At 38.2% G+C, this 19,277-nt stretch overlaps 1 protein-coding gene across 1 annotated transcript; it reads left to right on the top strand.

Moving 5' to 3' along the window:
- The first annotated feature begins 384 nt into the window (after window positions 1–384).
- LOC134813079 (ras-related protein Rab-28-like) lies at window positions 385–12,841 on the top strand. The gene is made up of 5 exons (XM_063820757.1): window positions 385–493; window positions 10,192–10,377; window positions 10,520–10,643; window positions 10,848–10,951; window positions 11,692–12,841. Exons 1-5 carry the CDS (start codon window positions 413–415, stop codon window positions 11,866–11,868), a joined length of 672 nt encoding a protein of 223 aa, XP_063676827.1. The 5' UTR covers window positions 385–412; the 3' UTR covers window positions 11,869–12,841.
- Window positions 12,842–19,277: the final 6,436 nt, after the last annotated feature.

A 19,277-nucleotide genomic window follows, 5' to 3' on the forward strand; every position in this document is an offset into this window, starting at 1 on the left:
TAGATTTTATTAATTAATGAAATTGAATTTGATAAATTATTAATGTTGATGGAAAAATATATTTATTTAAATTATTTTTTTATTTAACTGCAATGATATTTTGTAGACACTTGTGATGATGTCATGTCATAATCTTTACTTACTTACTTACTTACTGTAGGACTCTCAAGAAAACAACAACCGGCAGTTGTCCTTGTACAGCAACGGTGCATGTCTAAGGAAACTAGCCAGCATGACTTGTCACCTTTGCCTTGGTTTGGCTAAAATGTACCTGCCAAGTCATGTACTGTTTTATGTTCCTCTTTTAATATTTCCTGTATTTGGGTGACTATTTTCAAACCTCTTTTTTACGTGCTGAACTCTACAAATCAACACTTATTTCTCAGCTGAAAAGGGAAGTTAAGAATGTAAAATGTCTGACTGCAGTGATGATGAGACTGCCACTGATAAGCAGCTTAAAGTTGTCATAGTGGGAGATGGTGCCTCAGGCAAGGTAAATTATGAATTCTTATCTATTTTCAGAGTTCTAAATCCTTTTTCATTTAGTTGACTGATTGGGGGCATTTGAGCAATATATCAGGAATCAGGAAATAGGGCAAAGAATGTACGGGCCTGAAAGCTTTTGCACAAATCGAAACACTAGTTCAGAAGAGTTTTAGGAAACGAGGCTCTTATTGTTTAACTGAAATTATTTGCAGTCTTGTTGTGACAGAAAATCTACACTCTTCTTCTTCGTAGGGGGCTGTGGTCATTATCACTATAAGATAGAGCATGACCGCTGAGGTAGGAGGAGTCAAAGTATCCTCCTCGTTGGAAAGACCACTTCGGGCACTGACCAATAAAGTGGTTCATTGTCTCCTCTTCCATGAGACAGTGCGGACAACGTTTAGGGTAGTTAAGTTCACAGTGTCCAGTAAGGAATTGTGTCGCTGTTCTTGTGCTCTCTTTATCAAGTTTTGGGATTGATATGGCGAACTTGTGTCTCCATACTTGTTTGGAATGAGTGTTGCACGACGTTCTCCATCTTTCCCTCATTTTCCGATGACTTATACTCCGCAGCGCTCCCTTCCATAATACCTTTGGTATTGGTAGTAGCACTTTGGCAGAGTCCAAGTTATCAGAGCTTTGTTTGGCAAGAGAGTCTGCCTTTTCATTACCATCATAGTCTTTGTGAGCTGGTATCCATCCATTATGTTTCTTTGGACACACAATTGAGCCAGATTGTTGCAGCGTATGTCAAGGAAAGTCTGACAACAGCTGTATATATCCATTTCATGGTCGTGGGGGTGAACCCCCATGTTGGTCCAATGGCTCTCCTGCATTGCATGAGTATGCCTTTGGCTTTTTTACACTGATTTTTTGATGTGTTCATTCCACGTGAGTTACAGAGTGTTACTCCTACTAGAAACTTAGTGGAATTTCGTATACCTATTTCTGTTCCGTTTACTGTTATAGGTTCTGAGAATTCCCATTTCCTCCTCCAAGTGAACATTACGGTGTGTGTTTTAAGTTTTTAGTGCACTTAGCTTCAGCCCGTTCTCAGTGCACCAGTTCATGATGGCTTCAAGACATTTCTGTGTCATCTCTCTGAGATGATCAGCATCAAAGCCTTTGTTGCCACATGTTGCCGGTCCCTCCAACGTAGCTAATAATTCATGGGATCTTGTCTCTGGTGTACGACAGGAGACTGTCAAACACCAGGTTCCATAAGAATGAAGACAGGATCGCACCTTGTGGACACCCTTTTCTTATGACAATGGATTTCTTGCATCCGTTTAGTTCCACTTTTGTGGTTCTATTGCGGAGTAGAGACACAATCCATTTGTTGACTGAGGACGACTCACATTTTCGGTTCAGGGCCTTCTCTATAGATTTGAATACTACATTGTCCAAGGCCCCTTTGACAGCTAAGAAAGTTCCTAGAGCCATACCGGAGCTTGTGATTGTACATTCTATTTTGTGTACTATTTTGTGTAAAGTTGTCTCAGTAGTCGGATCCCAACCGTTCTAAAAGGCTATCTCGTTAGCTTTTCGTGTTAAAAGCGATTTCTCAACGGTTATCACCTCTCTAGATGATTCTTAAAACATTTGGACTTCATTGCATTTTTGAAATAAATGCAATGAGGGCGTTTTCGGCCACACCCCTTTTCAGGGTTTCGCGGTCAATCGAATTTTTGTATTTCAGCCCAGGAAGGTTTTAAAGACTATTCCGATACACCAAAATGTGCCTAATAGCCACATTTATATACAACTTATGAAGCAACATATACCTTAAAATGCTTCGTTTCGGAAATATGGCCGAAAAACGGTTTTTGGCTTGAAGCAGTTCATATTTTCCGTGATTTTTGGCATTTTCGCCTAGGAAGGTCGCAGAGACTATTCTGATAAACTAAAATGTACATAATGGCCACATTTATATACAACTTATGAAGCAACATATACCCTAAAAGGCTTACTTTCGGAAATGTGGCTGAAAAACGAATTTTTGCCGAGCGAACAAGACAGTATTCACAAATGGGCTATTGGACTGTTAACTAAAAAGGTCTTAAAGAAGATTCATGAGGAACATAGCATTTGTCACAAGATGTAAGATGACTCACTTTGTGTCCAGAAACACCTACAAAAATTGTAGAATGATCTACTTTATTGGGCATCTCTCTTAATGCTTTAATGGGCCAGGACAGCAGCATATTTGTGTCTTACGAAAGGGCAATTTTTCAAAATTACGGTTTCTTAAGGTCAAAGGATCGGCTGCTAACAGCAAATTGTTCGCAATTGCCGACTCATGTACATCATATACTCAAAAACGCTCACTTTAGGAGTCATTAGTAAATAACTACTACATGATTTGTGACAACCCCAACAATTTTTCCTTGGCACCAATTAAAATAAAATGTGTTTTTTTTATTTTATTTGAAAATTCAATTAATCATTATCTTACTATATATAAAGCGAGACGATATATATGGATGTGTTTATCCGTACCATTTTACTGACACCACGGCATCAACTTTAACGCGACTTTCCGCAAAAACCGTAAAAGATATACAACTGAAACTTTTTTGACTGGGTCAAATGCTTTAATGGCCTTCAAATCAGCATGAAAAAATAAAAAATTGGCCAAGGAAAAGGAGTTTTAGAGCCCAAAATTTGGACCACCAAGTGGTGTCAAAAACGCGAATTAAATAGGTAATACTTATTTTAGTCTCTTGAGTCTTGACACCATTTTAGGGTTATACGGGTTACTGCTAGTATATATAAATCAAGCGTTACATTTCAGCCATGCAAAATTACAATGACATATTTTGATATACAAATTGATGAATGGTACTGCAATATAAGTTGCTTAATGTTTGGCCGGATGACAACTAACGAGAAAAATAAACTTGATAAAAAATAATAATTAATTCGGCTGAACCAACACATAGCTAGAGCCACATTAACGTTGTTGACCAAAATTAAATTTCAAACTTTTTATTTATATTCATGCCATGAAACCATGATATATGTACCAAGAATACCGCACCTACAATAAATCGGCACTGGATCCGGGCCAGATTGTTGCTTGACAGCTGACCAGTACCCCACTTTAAGTGACTCGACCAATATTGATCTGTAATCCCTGGATTGAGATCTGTTGGCCGCAGTTTAATTTAGTTAATTTCCTATAATACCGCAGTGGTTTGGTTCTCACTTCAGAATGACCCCATATTCTTTTTTTTGTCGCATAGAGTTTCCCATTGTATGATAATGCGTGTCATTCCCTCGTTTTTTAATCAAGTGGTGACTGGCTAGTTCTTCTGTTATTACAGCTGCCTCGAGATCTTATCTGGGGCATGGGCACTAACTAAGAACATTAGAACTGTAATTCTAGAACCTCATATTAAGGTTACTTGGCAAAATAGCATTAGCAGGGTTCGAGATTTGACTGAGGGCATTCAGGTAACATACCAGGTTCATATCACCAGTTGAGGTGAATCTTAATTTCGGCTTGCAATGCCTTATAAGTTATAAGCTTATAGTAGGATCACGGGGTTTATATAATAGAAGGTCTCGAGATGCTGATTTAGCTATTTAGGTTTCACATGTGAAATTTTTCCAGCTTTGGGTAAAGTGCTAAAGTGGATTTTAGAGCGGGAAGGAGGTCTAAATGACCAAAATCTGAACGATCTCTTACTTACGGGGCACTAGTACTACGGGACAAGGGACGGATATCGGGCCTAGTAGCTGTTTTCTAATGAGAGGCTGGGGTATGGACCTAGATGGTCAACGTGAGGATAGCATGAGGATTTAGGATGCTCTGCCTGCCTTTCGTGGGGTCTTGTAACCCCGAAAGCTGGTATATCTTATCTAAATTAACCTTGGTTAAATCCCGTGCTGTTTCGAATATATCATTAGATTTATAGGTCCAATATCAAGCAAAAAAGTCTGATCTCCGGTACTGATGTTACACTTACATGATCTCCGACGCAATGATCTCCGAAGTCCGATCTTAAAGTTGGATCTCAGAGCCAAAAAGAGGAACCTACGCCTTGGTTCCTCTCTTTGAGAGTCAAACAGGAAATTCGGTGTTATCAACTCAAACTCGGATTCGTAGCACAATTGAAAAACCAAAGAATAAAAATCTGAATGAATTTCCCGAAATCCTAAAATTAATATCAGGTTGTATTCGATTCAGTGGCCCAAACTCCAGTTTGGGCTTACGAGACTTAAGTTCAAGTCGAGGAACACTTTGATTAAGCATGATCCTTGTCTAGTTGGAGTTTTCGCACATCATGCATCTACTAATCACTCCTAAACTGAGAGTTTTAGAGTCGAATCTCGAACCCTGCCATTCAGTCAAGTAATCTTAATCTGAAGTTCTAGAATTACAGTTCTAGTGATCTAGTACTATTGCATTAGTGCCCTAGATAAGATCTCGAGGCAGCTGTAATAACAAAAGAGCTAGCTAGTAACCACTTGATTAAAAAACGAGGGAATGACACACATTATCATACGATGGGAAAATCTATGCGAACCAAACCACTGCGGTATTACTATTTAAATGGTAAATGAGCTAAATTAAACTGCAGCCAACAGATCTCAATCCAGGGATTACAGACCAATATTGGTCGAGGCAGTGAAGTCAATTATAATTATAAAGTGGGGTACTGGTCAGCGGTCAAGCAACAATATGGTTTTATGGAATGAATAAATTAAAAGTTGAATTTTGGTCATTACATTTTGGCTAAATTGGTGCCAATGAAAAATTGTTGGAGTTTTCACAAATCATGCAGTATAGTTAAACTTTTTTACTAATCACTCCTAAAGTGAACGTTTTTGAGTATATGATGTGCATGAGTCGGCAATTGCAAACAATTTGCTGTTAGCAACTGACCCTTTGACCTTTACTTTGACCTTTACTAAAGAAACCGTAATTTTGAAAAATTGCCCTTTCGTAAGACACAAATATGCTGCTGTCCTGGCCCATTAAGAGAGATGCCCAATAAAGTAGATTATTCTACAATTTTTGTGAGTGTTTCTGGACACAAAGTGAGTCATCTTACATCTTGTGACAAATGCTATGTTCCTCATGAGTCTTCTTTAAGACCTTTTTAGTTAACAGTCCAATAGCCCATTTGTGAATACTGTCTTGTTCGCTCGGCAAAAATTCGTTTTTCAGCCACATTTCCGAAAGTAAGCCTTTAAGGGTATATGTTGCTTCATAAGTTGTAAATAAATGTGGCCATTATGTACATTTTAGTATATCAGAATAGTCTCTACGACCTTCCTAGGCGGAAATGCCAAAAATCACGGAAATTATGAACTGCGTCAAGCCAAAAACCGTTTTTTGGCCATAATTCCGAAACGAAGTATTTTAAGGTATATGTTGCTTCATAAGTTGTATATAAATGTGGCTATTAGGCACATTTTGGTGTATCAGAATAGTCTTTTAGACCTTCCTGAGCTGATATACAAAAATTCGAGTGACCGCGAAACCCTGAAAAAGGGTGTGGCCGAAAACGCCCTCATTGCATTTATTTCAAAAATGCAATGAAGTCCAAATGTTTTAAGAATCATCTAGAGAGGTGATGACCGTTGAGAAATCGCTTTTAACACGAAAAGCTAACGAGATTCCGTTTCGTCCCTGACTACAGTTGAGGTACCTTTGACAAAACCGTATTGTTTTTTGTTAAGCTTTGAGTATATCTTAAGGTCTTCCTCCGTATGCCATATAGCACTATTCGTTCCATCCACTTGAGTGGTACTGGAGCCAGAGTGATGATTCTGTAGGATTTAGGGTTATAGTAGTCAGTATTCCCTGGTTTTGGTAGGAAAATGTCTGTCGAGTTGCGCCAGCTAACAGGAACATATCCACCTTGGAAGCTTGCCTTTGCTAGGTTTGTGAAGGCATCGCCTATGAGTGGTAGTCCCTTCTCTTGCATAGTAGGGCGCAGACAATCAGGTCCACTAGCTTTTAAGCCGTCAAATTTGAGTACTGACTTCTCAACTCTACCTCTGGAGAAGATAGTGTTGGATGTCCATTTGTTGGTCGACTCTGCCGGAATCTCTTTGGCAGTCTGGTTGTTGTTTTGGTCCCGTTGAGTTCCTGGTGTCGCGGGCTCGTGGCAAAGTGGACATCTGCCATCGGCGAGGGCACCATTAGGTTTCCTCATTGTCCCCAATCGGGCAGTTTTGTTGTTTTTCATGATCGCAGATATTCTCTTTGAACATGACTTTGCTTCCATGTTCTTACAGAATTTCTTGAATTTAGAGGTTTTAGTACATCCTACCAGTCTGTTGTACTCCGCTTGGTGTGAGCTTAGTTCAGACCAGTCTTTGTCGGACTTGATCGAGCGTGCTTGTCTAAGGCGAAACCGTATACCAGTATTTGCCTTTCTTACTTCCGCGGTTTCCCACGGAGGAGCATGTATCTTGTTTGACACGTACCTCTCCGTGCGTGCAGAGTTAAATAAGCTAGTACGTGAATTTTTATCTGTGGTGGGCTACTATTTATATTTGTAGTTCTACTCATAATGAGTAGAGCTACCTACCTTTTAAAAATCCTATTAATTCTTGAGTGCAGTAAACGAGTTAAAATATGACTGTTGACACAAAAGACTTAATCAATTAACAATCTGCTAATTAACGCTCAAATGAATAAGTGTTGTACACTCTGTAGTTTCAAATCAGTCACAATACATCATGAACTAGGTAAAATTAATCAAAAATCATCAATTAATCTTCCAATTTGAAAATAATGAAAGCTGATTAATTGAGCTAGATATATATTCAACATTGAACTTGTATTATTAAAGTTAGTCTTGCAAACAGAAACTCTACTAAGGTCATTTTTATCTCTAGGAAAAATGTCTTTACTGATTTAGTGATGATTGAAAGTGTATAGTTTATAGCAGGGCAACATAACTTGTCAACTGAAAGTTATAATGGCTGTGACAGCAGTTGCTTATTTCTCACAGACTTTCCAGGTTGTCTCAGTAATTCCTCCGTGACTTCTGTAAAGCTTTGTTCCTGTTCTGAGCGTATATAGATCATCGTTGTTATGTTCCTGAATATTGATATACTTTTAATTCTCATGTTTACTTGAGAAACGTTATCCCGGGCACCGGTTAATTCGGGGGGGGGGGGGGGGGGGGGGGGGGGGGGGATCATACACCAAGTACCGTACGTGACGTTGGGGGGGGGGGGGGGGGTTCGTCATATTTTCTTCCAAAACACAGTTAGTTCATGGTAAATTTCCCAGAAAAACAGTTAGTACATGGTACTAAGGGGCTGTCCAACCCCAAAAAACCCATTTTACCTCAAATTTCAATTTTGGGAATGGGTTTTTTGGATTTTTTTTGAATTTTTCGTACGGTTAGTACGGTTTTAGTTAGTTTTAACGGCCAGGTACTAGGTAGGTTGGTTAGAACGCCAGCTTTGCAATCGTGAGGTTGCGAGTTCGAATCCCACTGTCTGCCTGGTCGTAGGGTGAGCGTCGTTGACGTTCAGCTAAGGATCCTGAGTGGTCTATGCAGCCCCCCGGTCTACTCAGCCGAATACTCGAGAAATCGGGTGTGAGGGTTAAATGAGGAGCTGCACATTGCAGTAAAGTCTCGGGCGAAGAAAGTACGGTACACAGTGTGTACCGTACATTCTTCGCCCGAGACTGTGTACTACACACTACCTTAACCGTCACTGGCCAAAACAAATCCTTCGGCTTCCTGTAATTGGCTGGTTGCACTTGTGTAACAATGTGGCTGTTGGAATACTCCGAAAAAAATAAGTGTCTTGATTTTTTTAAAGTACCACAAAAGCCGGCAAAAGGGGGTGGGTGTCTTAATTATTATCCGAAAAAACAGTTAGTACCGCGAAGGGGGTGGGTGGGTCTTTTGACAAAATTCCAAAATTACACTTAGTCGACGTCACGTACAGAACTTAGTACTTAGATCCCCCCCCCCCCCCCCCCCCCCCCCCCCCCCCCATGAGATTAGCTATTAAATAGGTTTCTTACGGTATGAGACATAGAATGAAAATCCGAGAGACATCACATACCTGAGTGATTCCATTACACGGATCGTTGAGTAAACAAGCCCTCTTTGCATGTTCAAGTGTCTCATAAATAAAACATTTCCTATAATCTGATAAATAACTGTTATTGTATTGGCACCAACTGTCATCAGTTAATTGTTCCTCGCAGAGTTTCCAGGATGTTTCTTCAGTGAATACTTTACTTTTAGCCTCCGTTCCTATTCTCAGCGTATATTGACCACTGTTGTAAGGCTCCTGAGTCAACATATTTACACTTACTTATTACATTATTATAACCCATATCACAGTTCAAAACATCTGAAAACAGCAGTCAGCAATCCTAAGAACTTTATTGGTAGCTGTCTCAAAAGATAAAACTAAATTTTCTCAAAAAACTTCCATGTAACTCTATTAAGAGCAATGGCTCTCAAATCTTCAAAATCTGAAATTGAACGTATTTAAATTTATCTAAATACTTAAATTCAATTATGTTATATCGGATATTATGATGTCTACAATAAAACCCCGATTTACCGGGATTCTTGGGGAAGTGCAAATTTTATGTAATTTTAAGGGTTCATAGCAAGTATTATAGCAACAACCTATTACATGCATCTTTCGGAACAAGGTTGAATGTAATTTATACGGCATACCTGAGTTATCCCACCACAGGGACAAGTAACATTACTTTTCTGACATTCCAACTTTGCATTTTCGAGTTTATCATAAGCCTCGGGCCTGAAGTACATTTGTTTCATTATATTTATGCTTGAAACTTTCAATGGTATGTGAAATTGATGAGTTGTTAAAAATACTCGTTGAAGATTGGAAAAAATATACTGATTATCATGATGTTTTAACTTACCCTACTCCTGATGTTAAATAGCCATCCAGATAACTGTTAGAGTATTGGCACCACTGTTCTTCAGTCTTCAGTGTTAATTCTGGTGAAGGAACAGAGATATTCTTCTCTGCATCATCTTTGGGCTGTTCACAAAGCCTGTATAGGTCACATTTTTCCTTTTTTGCCTTTTTCTGGATCTTGGTGCATAGTCTATTTTTTCTCCGACTAAGACCCTTCCTTTGTGTATCAAAATTTGTACATAGAGAATAGTGAGCTGGATCGAAGCCTTTCTGCACACACTTTTCATTAAAGAACGTTTCATATAAGTTGCATACTTTAAGTTTGCGATTACCTCCTGTAGTCCTCAGGATGATGCAAGCCACAAATATTACTTGTGCTAATTTCCAAAACACCATTTCCGTGAAAGAAATGCTTGGTTATCAAAAGTATCAGTTGACAATGGAGCAATGGTACGACATAAGCAAATGCCCGAAAATTTAAATGAATGACTTTTTACTGTCCGCTTCCGTACTTAAAGCATAGCAATTTAAAAGATAGATATCCAGTAATGCTCACTATCGTCACACAACTAATTAATACTGAACTGTCTCGTCATATCTTTACTCGATGCTCCTACGAAGCATGCTAATGGTTTGTCAACTAATGAGTTACCAAACAATTTCGTTGGGAAACCTGCTTGCTAATGGCTTGTCAACTAATGAGTTACCAACTAATTTCGTTGGGATACTTGGAATGTTCCTGTATTCCAAATAAAGAACAATTTCCTGGAAGTCTTTTGTTTCTTTTCCACTATATAACATCTCTTTATTTACCAGACATCCATAGCAACAAGATATGCCCAAAGCTCCTTCGGTAAGGAGTATAAGCAGACGTTGGGGGTTGATTTCTTTTTAAAGAGGCTAGTTCTGCCGGGAGAGACACATGTTGCGTTACAAGTTTGGGACATTGGCGGCCAGACTCTGGGAGGGGCCATGCTTAACAACTACATTTACGGGGCCCACGTAAGTGTCTGAGGATAAATCGTAAAGAAATGACACCGAGTTATTCTCATCTTCTAATGAAAGTTAGATCGGTACATACAATCGGTACATATAATTATATATTATATATATTATATAACCCTTAACTTGATTAATGTAACAGGCAGTGCTGTTGGTTTATGATATTACAAATGCCCAAAGTTTTGACAACTTAGAAGATTGGTTGGCTATTATCAAGAAAACTTGCGGACAAAAGCTTCCTGCTTTGGCTCTCGTTGGTAACAAAGGTGAGTTGTGTACCTAGCTGCAGAAACTTACCGAAAAAGTTGTTTACAGTTCACAATGTAACTTTTAATTGAGTTTGGATTTAAAGGGGAAATTATTTCTGCTATTTTAGCCAATTCAGAGATGGTCGGGCCTGATAATCCAACTTCTTACCCTTCACTCAAACTTCCCGATACAATATGATATAAATAACTGACAAATTTCAGTCGACTTGGACCACCTGCGTGCGGTGAAGAATGACAGACATCAAAAGTTTGCAACAGAACACAACATGTCATCCCATTTTATTTCAGCGAGAACTGATGACCAGGTACTACTGATCTTCAAATATATTATTTAATGGTTCACGGATATTTAATTTCATAACAAATGACTAATATATAACAAATGAAAGTATGAAAGTGATGAAACGAATAAGATGTGTAAATTATAGAACAAATAAAACATTATCAAATGGATTTACCAGACATGCGGTTTTAAACAATTGCAGCACCTCAAGTGTTTGGCGTGAATTTAAATTGAGACAGCGCGAAAATATTTGTCGAACTAGATATCAAGTACGCTACCTTGAATATATTTCGACACCGACCGAAATTCGACAGGGATGATTTCTGGCGAACTTGAGTCATGAATCTAAAATCTACATGCTGAGTTCATTTTATGACACTACTAATTGGGCTTCTTGCTGACACATTAGCTGGGCTTCAGCCTTGATGAACAGTTGTAAATATGTAGTTGTGAATTTTCAATTTAGTTATCAGAGTTGATGATATCAGTTAACGCTGAGAGCGAATCCCCTTTATATGTAAATATGTAAATATGTCTGTAACCACTACGATTTCTGAAACCATAGAGGAGGCTTCATGGGAACTCATGAAAGTATCAGACTTGAGAATTTGCAAATGAGTCAAGCCAATATTTCCTTGACGTTTTTGGATTCCTAATTGATAAAAAACCTAACAAGTCTTTTTAAAATGCCCCTGCCTTAGTTTGGTATGCTCGAGGAATTCCCATCTGAGATTATTCTAGTGAGTGAACACATATTTTCAGGTTTCCCTGTGTTTTCAAAAGGTTGCAGCCCAAGTGTTAGGCTTCAAACTTACCAAACAAGAAGTTGAAAGCCAGCAGACGGTTGTCCGTGCTGAGATCGTGAAATATTCCAACCTCGAGCCGCCCCGGTCCGCAGCCAGCAATCAGCAGCGCAGTGCAATGTGTTCCATACAATAGTATGACATTTGGATGTAGATGAGCCCGACAACATTTCTGGAGAAAAGAAAGCCCTAACAAGCATTGTCACGTGGTCAGAACGTGATCAGAACTGATCTACTCAGTAAACTAGACTATCAAATTGTGGCGAGAAAAGATATTATAGTGAGAGTGTTGTTGGAAGGTTTCGGGGGTTTGTATTTAGATCTTTGTATTTGTATATTTGTGAAGAATGCTAGTATGTCAGTTGGAAGTGGCGGTAGTTTACTGATGTCTGTTCGGGGAGTAATAGGTAACGACCTGCTGGACTTTCCTTTGTGGAAATTACAAATGATTTTATTAAAAAATAGCTATGATTGCTATTCGGACAATTAACACATCGTTTTAAAACTGTGAATTTTCCCGGCGACTAAAAACATGATACAAAAAACATCATGCTGAAGTACTGATTTACTAAAAGTCTAAATTTGAGAAGTATGTTTTATTTTAACATGTTGCTTACTCATGTTGTATTGTCTTGATTTGAATCCTGGTGGCGTTAAAATTTCATTATTTCATTTCTGTGATATCAGATCGTTATTTTTGTCAAAGCTAATTGTCTGACACGAACTTACTTCTTATTTCCGTTTACAACTCATTCTTATCTGAGTGGAATCACCAAAAGCCGTAAAAGCTTCGAATGTCAAATCATGTTGGTGTTAAGTTATTTATTTTAAAAATATGTGTGGGATTCCGGCTATAAAGGTTATAATGATTTACTTTGAGCAAATGCATTTATTTCATAAGCGGTAATTTTGGTAGACAGATCGTTTCTGTGGCATTAATTCTTAGTGATTGCTACCGTCGCACCGGTATCAGTTCACACATAACGGAGCGGACCCGCCCTGCTTTTGCAACATAAAACCTTCGGCTGTACCGAACTTGATATCACTTTCATTTGTGAGTTGTTTGATCCAAGATATATAAATTATTCAGATTTATTTGTTCACCGAAATCATCACCATTTCATTTCTTGTTCTGCAATTTCATTTTATGTTTCCTGAATTTCCATGAAGGAAACACTTTCCTAGTACACTTTCCTAGTACACTTTCCTAGTACACTTTCCTCATTGCACGCTTTACCAAAAACAATCCCACAATTGACAGCATCCCAAATCTCTCTGAAAACGAGTCCCTAGATCTAGGAGCCTCTAGATCCAAGAGTCTCTAGTTCTAGGAATTTATAAATGTAAGTTTCTCCAGTTCTAGGAGTCTGCAATAGTCTCCAGATCTAAGAGTCTCTAGATTAATTCCTTATTCATATTATTGGTATACTGTTTTGACAGTCGTTGTTGTCGTCGTCTGCTGCATCACGCTGAACGTTGCCACAATGTGACTTAAGATGCTACTGTCTCCATAGGGGTCATCTTCCGACTATATCCTGTATTATTGGAAGTTCGCTCTGAAAATGAGAGTCAGTGTTATGATATCTGCAGTTCCTCCAAACATTGGAGCCCTATACAATGGATGAAGTTAAAATTGCCAATACTCCAGCATATGACGCAACCCTTCCTTCTTCACCGTCTGTCTCAAGATAACAACAATAGCTGATACTATGTCCCTTAGTCTGTAATAATGGATAAAACTGCAGCAGCCAACTTCATAATGCTATAGTTCTTTATCAAGAGATTTTAAGTTTACCAATGCTTGTTAGTTGTTACAGATAGTATTGGCCAGCCTAGATAATATAGATTTGTATAAATGTTTGAGGTATCTCGTTCGATCGAAAATCAAGCAGGATAGGGAGCTTACATCATCTGTATAATTAATCTACATGTTATAAAAGGACAACCATTCTCTCGATATATTTAAATTTCGTCGAGAAGAAAATTCCGATCTTATCTGTCCTCATGCAATTCTGGTGCGATTACTCCAGCTTCTTCTTCGGTGCTATGTTAAGATATTTATTCATGGTGTCATGCTTGAACGTAGGCTGTCTCTGTCTAGTATACATTGGACAGTTGAATAGATATTCGACTGTCGCTATTGCTTCATTGCTTGACAGTCAGTTTCAACTGGCATACGGTTGCACTGAATTTTATACGTATTTGGAACGCGCTGCGCGTTAAATATGATGAAAACAAATGTTGTTTGTTCGCAGTGTGACAAAAATATTTTAATTTATTTATTATTTATTTTGGCCAGTTACACCTGCGACATATGACAAAAAGTGATTGATTGCAGATTAAGGAAAATAAGAATATCGACTTGACTCGTTTGAAACAACATGGATGAAAGTTTCGTCTTTTGATCACGAAGTTTGGTCTTCACACAGATTTCATCATTTTGACTCTACAAAGCCTCTCAATTTTCGTAACCCCTGCTCCCCAGACCACATCGTCTCATTCTCAAGGTTTTAACGATAATGTCCAAAACCCTCACTTTCATCCGAATGAGTTATTCTTCGCATGGCTAGTACTCATGATCAACAATTTGCAGCTGTACAAGTGGTGTACTTAGATGGCTTATAAAGAAAGTTTCAGCATCGAGAGGAGATACGAATACATGATACATCCGTTAACTTGATCGGCCGAGCAGGATCTTCAACCGGTATCTTAATCGAACCAGTTGCCAGTAGGCCCATTTTCATAAATAAAATAGTAAAATGTGCTAGTAGGTACGAATCACGATCAGGACCCAGTTCCAAAACTATATAAAATGCGGGAGACGGCAATGATTCAATGTGCATGAATTAGGGAAGGAGTGGTGCTATATAAACGGATAAATAAAGGTGCCGTGATATGATTAGTTGGGCTTGTAAAAGACAATCATCCTACTCGAACTCCTGGCTCTAACACGGGCCGGGTGAACTTAAATCATCTGTTTGGGTGGGCTGGAAACAAGCGTCAATAATTTAAAGTTCTATTGATCGCTATCTAGTGTATCTACGGAAGCGTACGTTGGCACTTAAGGCAGAGGATATACTCGATATCTTGGCATGAGCGAGATCTAGCGGTAGCTCGAAGCCGACTAGAAGGTAGGAACGGACGTGACAATACCCTATATTAATATTATCAAAGTTATATTAGATGGTTAGTCGATAAATGGGTCGCTAAGTCCAATGCCCAGAATAGCATAAACTAAAGATAGCATTAAAGTTACATATTTATATAGCTTTCCGACAATTTTCTCCTTACCCTAACTCCGGCCTCTACAAACAGTGTAGAGGAGGGTAGGGGTAGGGCAGGGAGGAGTCAGGAGAGGGGGCCGGGCGTGCCGCTCTGCCTCTGTCCCAAAAATAACTGCTCTTCAGTTGGCCAGTACTATAATATTAGAGTCATCCTTTGCGTTAATACTAATAAACAAACTGCAGCTCAGTTGACACAATACAAGGAGGGGTTCTTATGAATTTATATTTACAGCACTCCAACGACAGTTGCAGGTTTTACAAATTCATATTATAAATGTAATATTTATATACGATTTGGGAATTATAATTACGACTCCCACAACTCCGGCCACCAAACACCTGTCCATTCACTAACTACAGCTTAGACAGCATGCGGACGTTCCGAAGTATACGTGATACCTATTGGCTATTATTGCCTCGCCCCCTATATAATAACGGTCCAAGGAAGAAGTTAAGCTGTCAGTTATCGATAATTATAGGTACTGGGGTATTACTTTAATTATTACTTTAATTATTACTTTAATTATTACTTTCATTGTATTTGTAGTTAGACGGACTGTCTACTCTCGTAACCTTGGGAGCTGGAGTAAGAAGATACTACGTACTGAGAATCATGACTACCTGCGTTGTTAATTTCTCTACTATTTGATGGCTTGCTCGTTACAATTTTTTATTGCTGAGTTGAGATTTCGCTTATAAGTGAGTGAAGTATGAGACCCTAATCCCTATAAGTAATAAATACACATTACACGGTGGATTTTAACACCAGTAGTTTAAAGACTTGTAAATGCTGCAACATCTTTCCATTTCTGTTTTACTTTTTTTCCTGTTTCGTTACGCTCGTGACAGACACGATCGTATGACTCACAAATTCTGTAAGCTTTGTTAATGATCAGTTGATAATCAGTTCATCCTCGTATCATTTTAGTCTTCCTGATTGTTGGCCAGATACCATAGTTCTATCAGATGGTAGAAAGTCAAACTGACCGTCTGAAGCAGTAAGCATACACTTATATAACGTGTTCAATGAATACGTATGTCAGAAGCTTGGATTTATTGAGATTACTAGAGATTAGTAGAGTATATGAATACTGTCTTCATATACTCTAGTAATCTCAATAAATCGAGGCTTTTGATGACATAAAGCTTTCAATAACATCTGCAAGATCAAATTCAATCCTGGAGCTTCCGCCCTTTTCTAGTTATCGCGGCTCATCTTCATATTTAACTGTCCTGTTTTCCGGAAACTTCTTGGTAAAAAACCGCTGTTCTTTACTTGTTTAGGAGTCACGTTTTTAGCGAACTAATATTATCCAGGTCAAGTAAATTGTTGCGATGGGATGAGATCATGGTATTTTCTCGTCGTTGTACGTTTTGACTATTAGTATAAAATTATTCCGTTCTACGATAAATGATTGTTTTACAAATAATATTTTTCGGTCTTGGTTGTTTTATTGTGCGGCATGTTACTAAATATTATGTGTGTTTTGAAATTATCAGGATTAGTATATATTTCAATAAGGATTTTTGCTTCAATTGTTCCACACTCCACAGTAACGTTGTTGACATTGAATTTCGGAACTGAGATGTAATGACTACATTTTCTCAGCCATTATTATTATATATTTATTATGCCGAGGTGATCAGTATAATTTGACTTAAAATGTTTAAATTTGAAATGTGATTGCTGTAATTTGTTAGGAATGTCTGAGCCGGGAATGGTGAGAGAACTTACAGGCCAACTTTTGAATAAGAAAAAGCTACCATTTCAGTTAAAGGCTCCGCCATACTCCATAGCGAACATTTTTGTATAATTAGTACTATAAGATTCCTTGCACGCTAAAGCTACAAATAAAATTCGTTAGAATTGAGTGCCATAACATCATGAGTTTGCAGGGTTCGAGGGTTCAACGAAAGAAAGAAGTCTGTGAATATCAAAATTATTTCGCAGCGATCACATGCTCCGTCAGTGTTCACCGTCAGGCGTCGGCGGACATATCAATAATATGATCTCGAGAAATAATTCGCACTAATTCAGTATTCATAAAAAACGGTCCTTACTCCTTAGGTAAATGACGACAATTTATATTGTTTTATTCAATATTTAAAGTTGAAGACGGGACAGGTTTCTATTTTAAACTGTCTAGAAATTTTAACCAATTAATAGAGGAATTTTCTCATTCTTTGAGTTGGTTCTCCAGAAATTGCAGCCGGAAATTTTAGATTTATATTTAGTTTAATATAGATTTACCTTTACACTTTAGTTTAAGTTGGTGAGCTATGGGATTGTTGCTATCAACTTTTTTTCCGAGATATTTTAATGTTTGCTATTTTCACCATCACTAAAAGGAAACAATGAAAAAAATTGTGCCATATTAAGATGTGCAACTCAGAGTTGTAAAACTTTATGAAATGCTTTTGCCATTTTCTCGGAGATGACCAAAATACATAGTTTTTGTTTTTTGCCCAAGATGCATTATGATTAACTAAGCAGTAAACACTTCCACCTTTTCGAAAAGAGCCAAAATATCGATATTTCAAATTTTACCACTCCGTAATTAAATTAAACGTGAGAATTTTCAAGGGTGATGATGGCGAAATTGATTTCCTTTTGTACGGCAAGACCTACATTTACCATTACAGTCACGACGCTTTGGTCATAACTGGACGAATTTACATTTAAGATGATCCCCAATTTGCTGATTTCGATTACAGTCAAAGTTATCGCTTCAAGTTATGACAAATTAACAGATGATTGATTTGGTGTATCAAGTACCGATTATAACGTCGTGTCATGCACTTTCAGTTGTACCTGTGGCGTCAGATTGCATTTCAGGATTCCTAGAACCGACTAGTCTGACATGGCGTACTGCTAAACGGATTATTGCAAAATTGGTCAATGGTCATGATCATTGGCCATAAAAATTAGTAATTGGTCGAATGGCTAAAATTGGTGACGTCTGCAATCCCCCGCAATACCCTTCGAAATAGCACCTGATAAGGACCTGAGCTGCTGTTTTGTTAGTTTGTGAGCCACTCCTGCTAGTCCTAACAATAGCATTCGCCCTCTTAGTCTTAGAGTTTTATCGCCCTTAATCTCCCCAATTTACGCTCTGTTACAAACTAACGAACCGTTCCACCTCTACCACTCGCCGGTAAATTGTAAGCTGATTAGTGGTGAAGTAATTAGTGGTGATGTCATAGTGAGCGTCTGTGAAGATCCACGTTAAGATGTGCACGCGTATATTGTTAATTGTTTAATGATATCTTGTACAATGCTACTTGTGACTTAATGCACTATTATGAGAACAATGCAAGATCGACTTAATGGGGATTCCTGTGACGCCGTGACGGTCACGTGACATAAGCTTCACGTCAGAATGGCAGAGTAGTTGACGTTTCACAACGTATCAAAACAAGCCCTAAAATTCTCTGTCAACCGGGGGACGTCAAACAGCCCCGTTAGCCTCGTAAATATTTCTCTCTGACGCAGTGAAACGTCCTTACAGTTGCGCAGAATGTCAAGGATTGGGCAGTTTAAAACACAGATGTTGTGCATTATTGGATTATTGGAAACTTTAACAATCAATCGACAAATGTATGGGAGCTCTAAGAGAGATATGAATTGTTCTTTGAAGTGGGATAAAAGAAGCCTACGAACAAGATCATCTTAAAAATGCCAACATGAACTTCATTTTAAGTTAAGTCATTTTTGGTCATTTTGCTATTTTAGAAATGTCGTCAATATGCTACTATGATATAAGCTAGATGTATCGCTTCATTTATTTCTCACCCGCATCAGGGCTTGCACTTTCCCCTTATAGTTTGTCCCAACTTCCTTAGTAAAATAGACAAATTTAACTTTGTCTCGGTTGGCCTTGTTCTCTATCATGGCTAGGAACTCGTGATGTCTGATGCAGTGTTCCGTCATTTTAAATCGTTAATATCAAGGAATAATATTAAGCCTTAATAATCGATGAGTAATATTAAGGATCATTTTTGTTTGTTGGGGAGGGATACGTGGAACACTGATACGAGCCCGCTGATTTACCCATATCCAGTTTTTTAAATCATAAGTCATATGATTCTTTTTATTTCCCGAAATAACGAAATTTATCCTAATCGATACGATCTTTCTAAATCTGTTTCACATTTTTCCTTCCAATAAATTTCTTTCTCCACAAAAATGCAAGATTAGCAGCGAATTTGTGGCCCCTGTAGTCTAATATTAAACGCCAATAGTTAGACCAAGAATTGAAAT

This window comes from Bolinopsis microptera, chromosome 3 (assembly GCF_026151205.1).
Source record: "Bolinopsis microptera isolate Bmic1 chromosome 3, MBARI_Bmic_1.0, whole genome shotgun sequence".
NCBI lineage: Eukaryota > Metazoa > Ctenophora > Tentaculata > Lobata > Bolinopsidae > Bolinopsis > Bolinopsis microptera.

Bases quoted from the DNA above. Each gene is read 5' to 3' on its own strand.
- LOC134813079 (XM_063820757.1), top strand. From the start codon at position 413: ATGTCTGACTGCAGTGATGATGAGACTGCCACTGATAAGCAGCTTAAA. The intron at 494-10,191 runs GTAAATTATGAA...TTTATTTACCAG, and splicing joins GAGATGGTGCCTCAGGCAAG to ACATCCATAGCAACAAGATA. The intron at 10,378-10,519 runs GTAAGTGTCTGA...TTAATGTAACAG, and splicing joins ACTACATTTACGGGGCCCAC to GCAGTGCTGTTGGTTTATGA.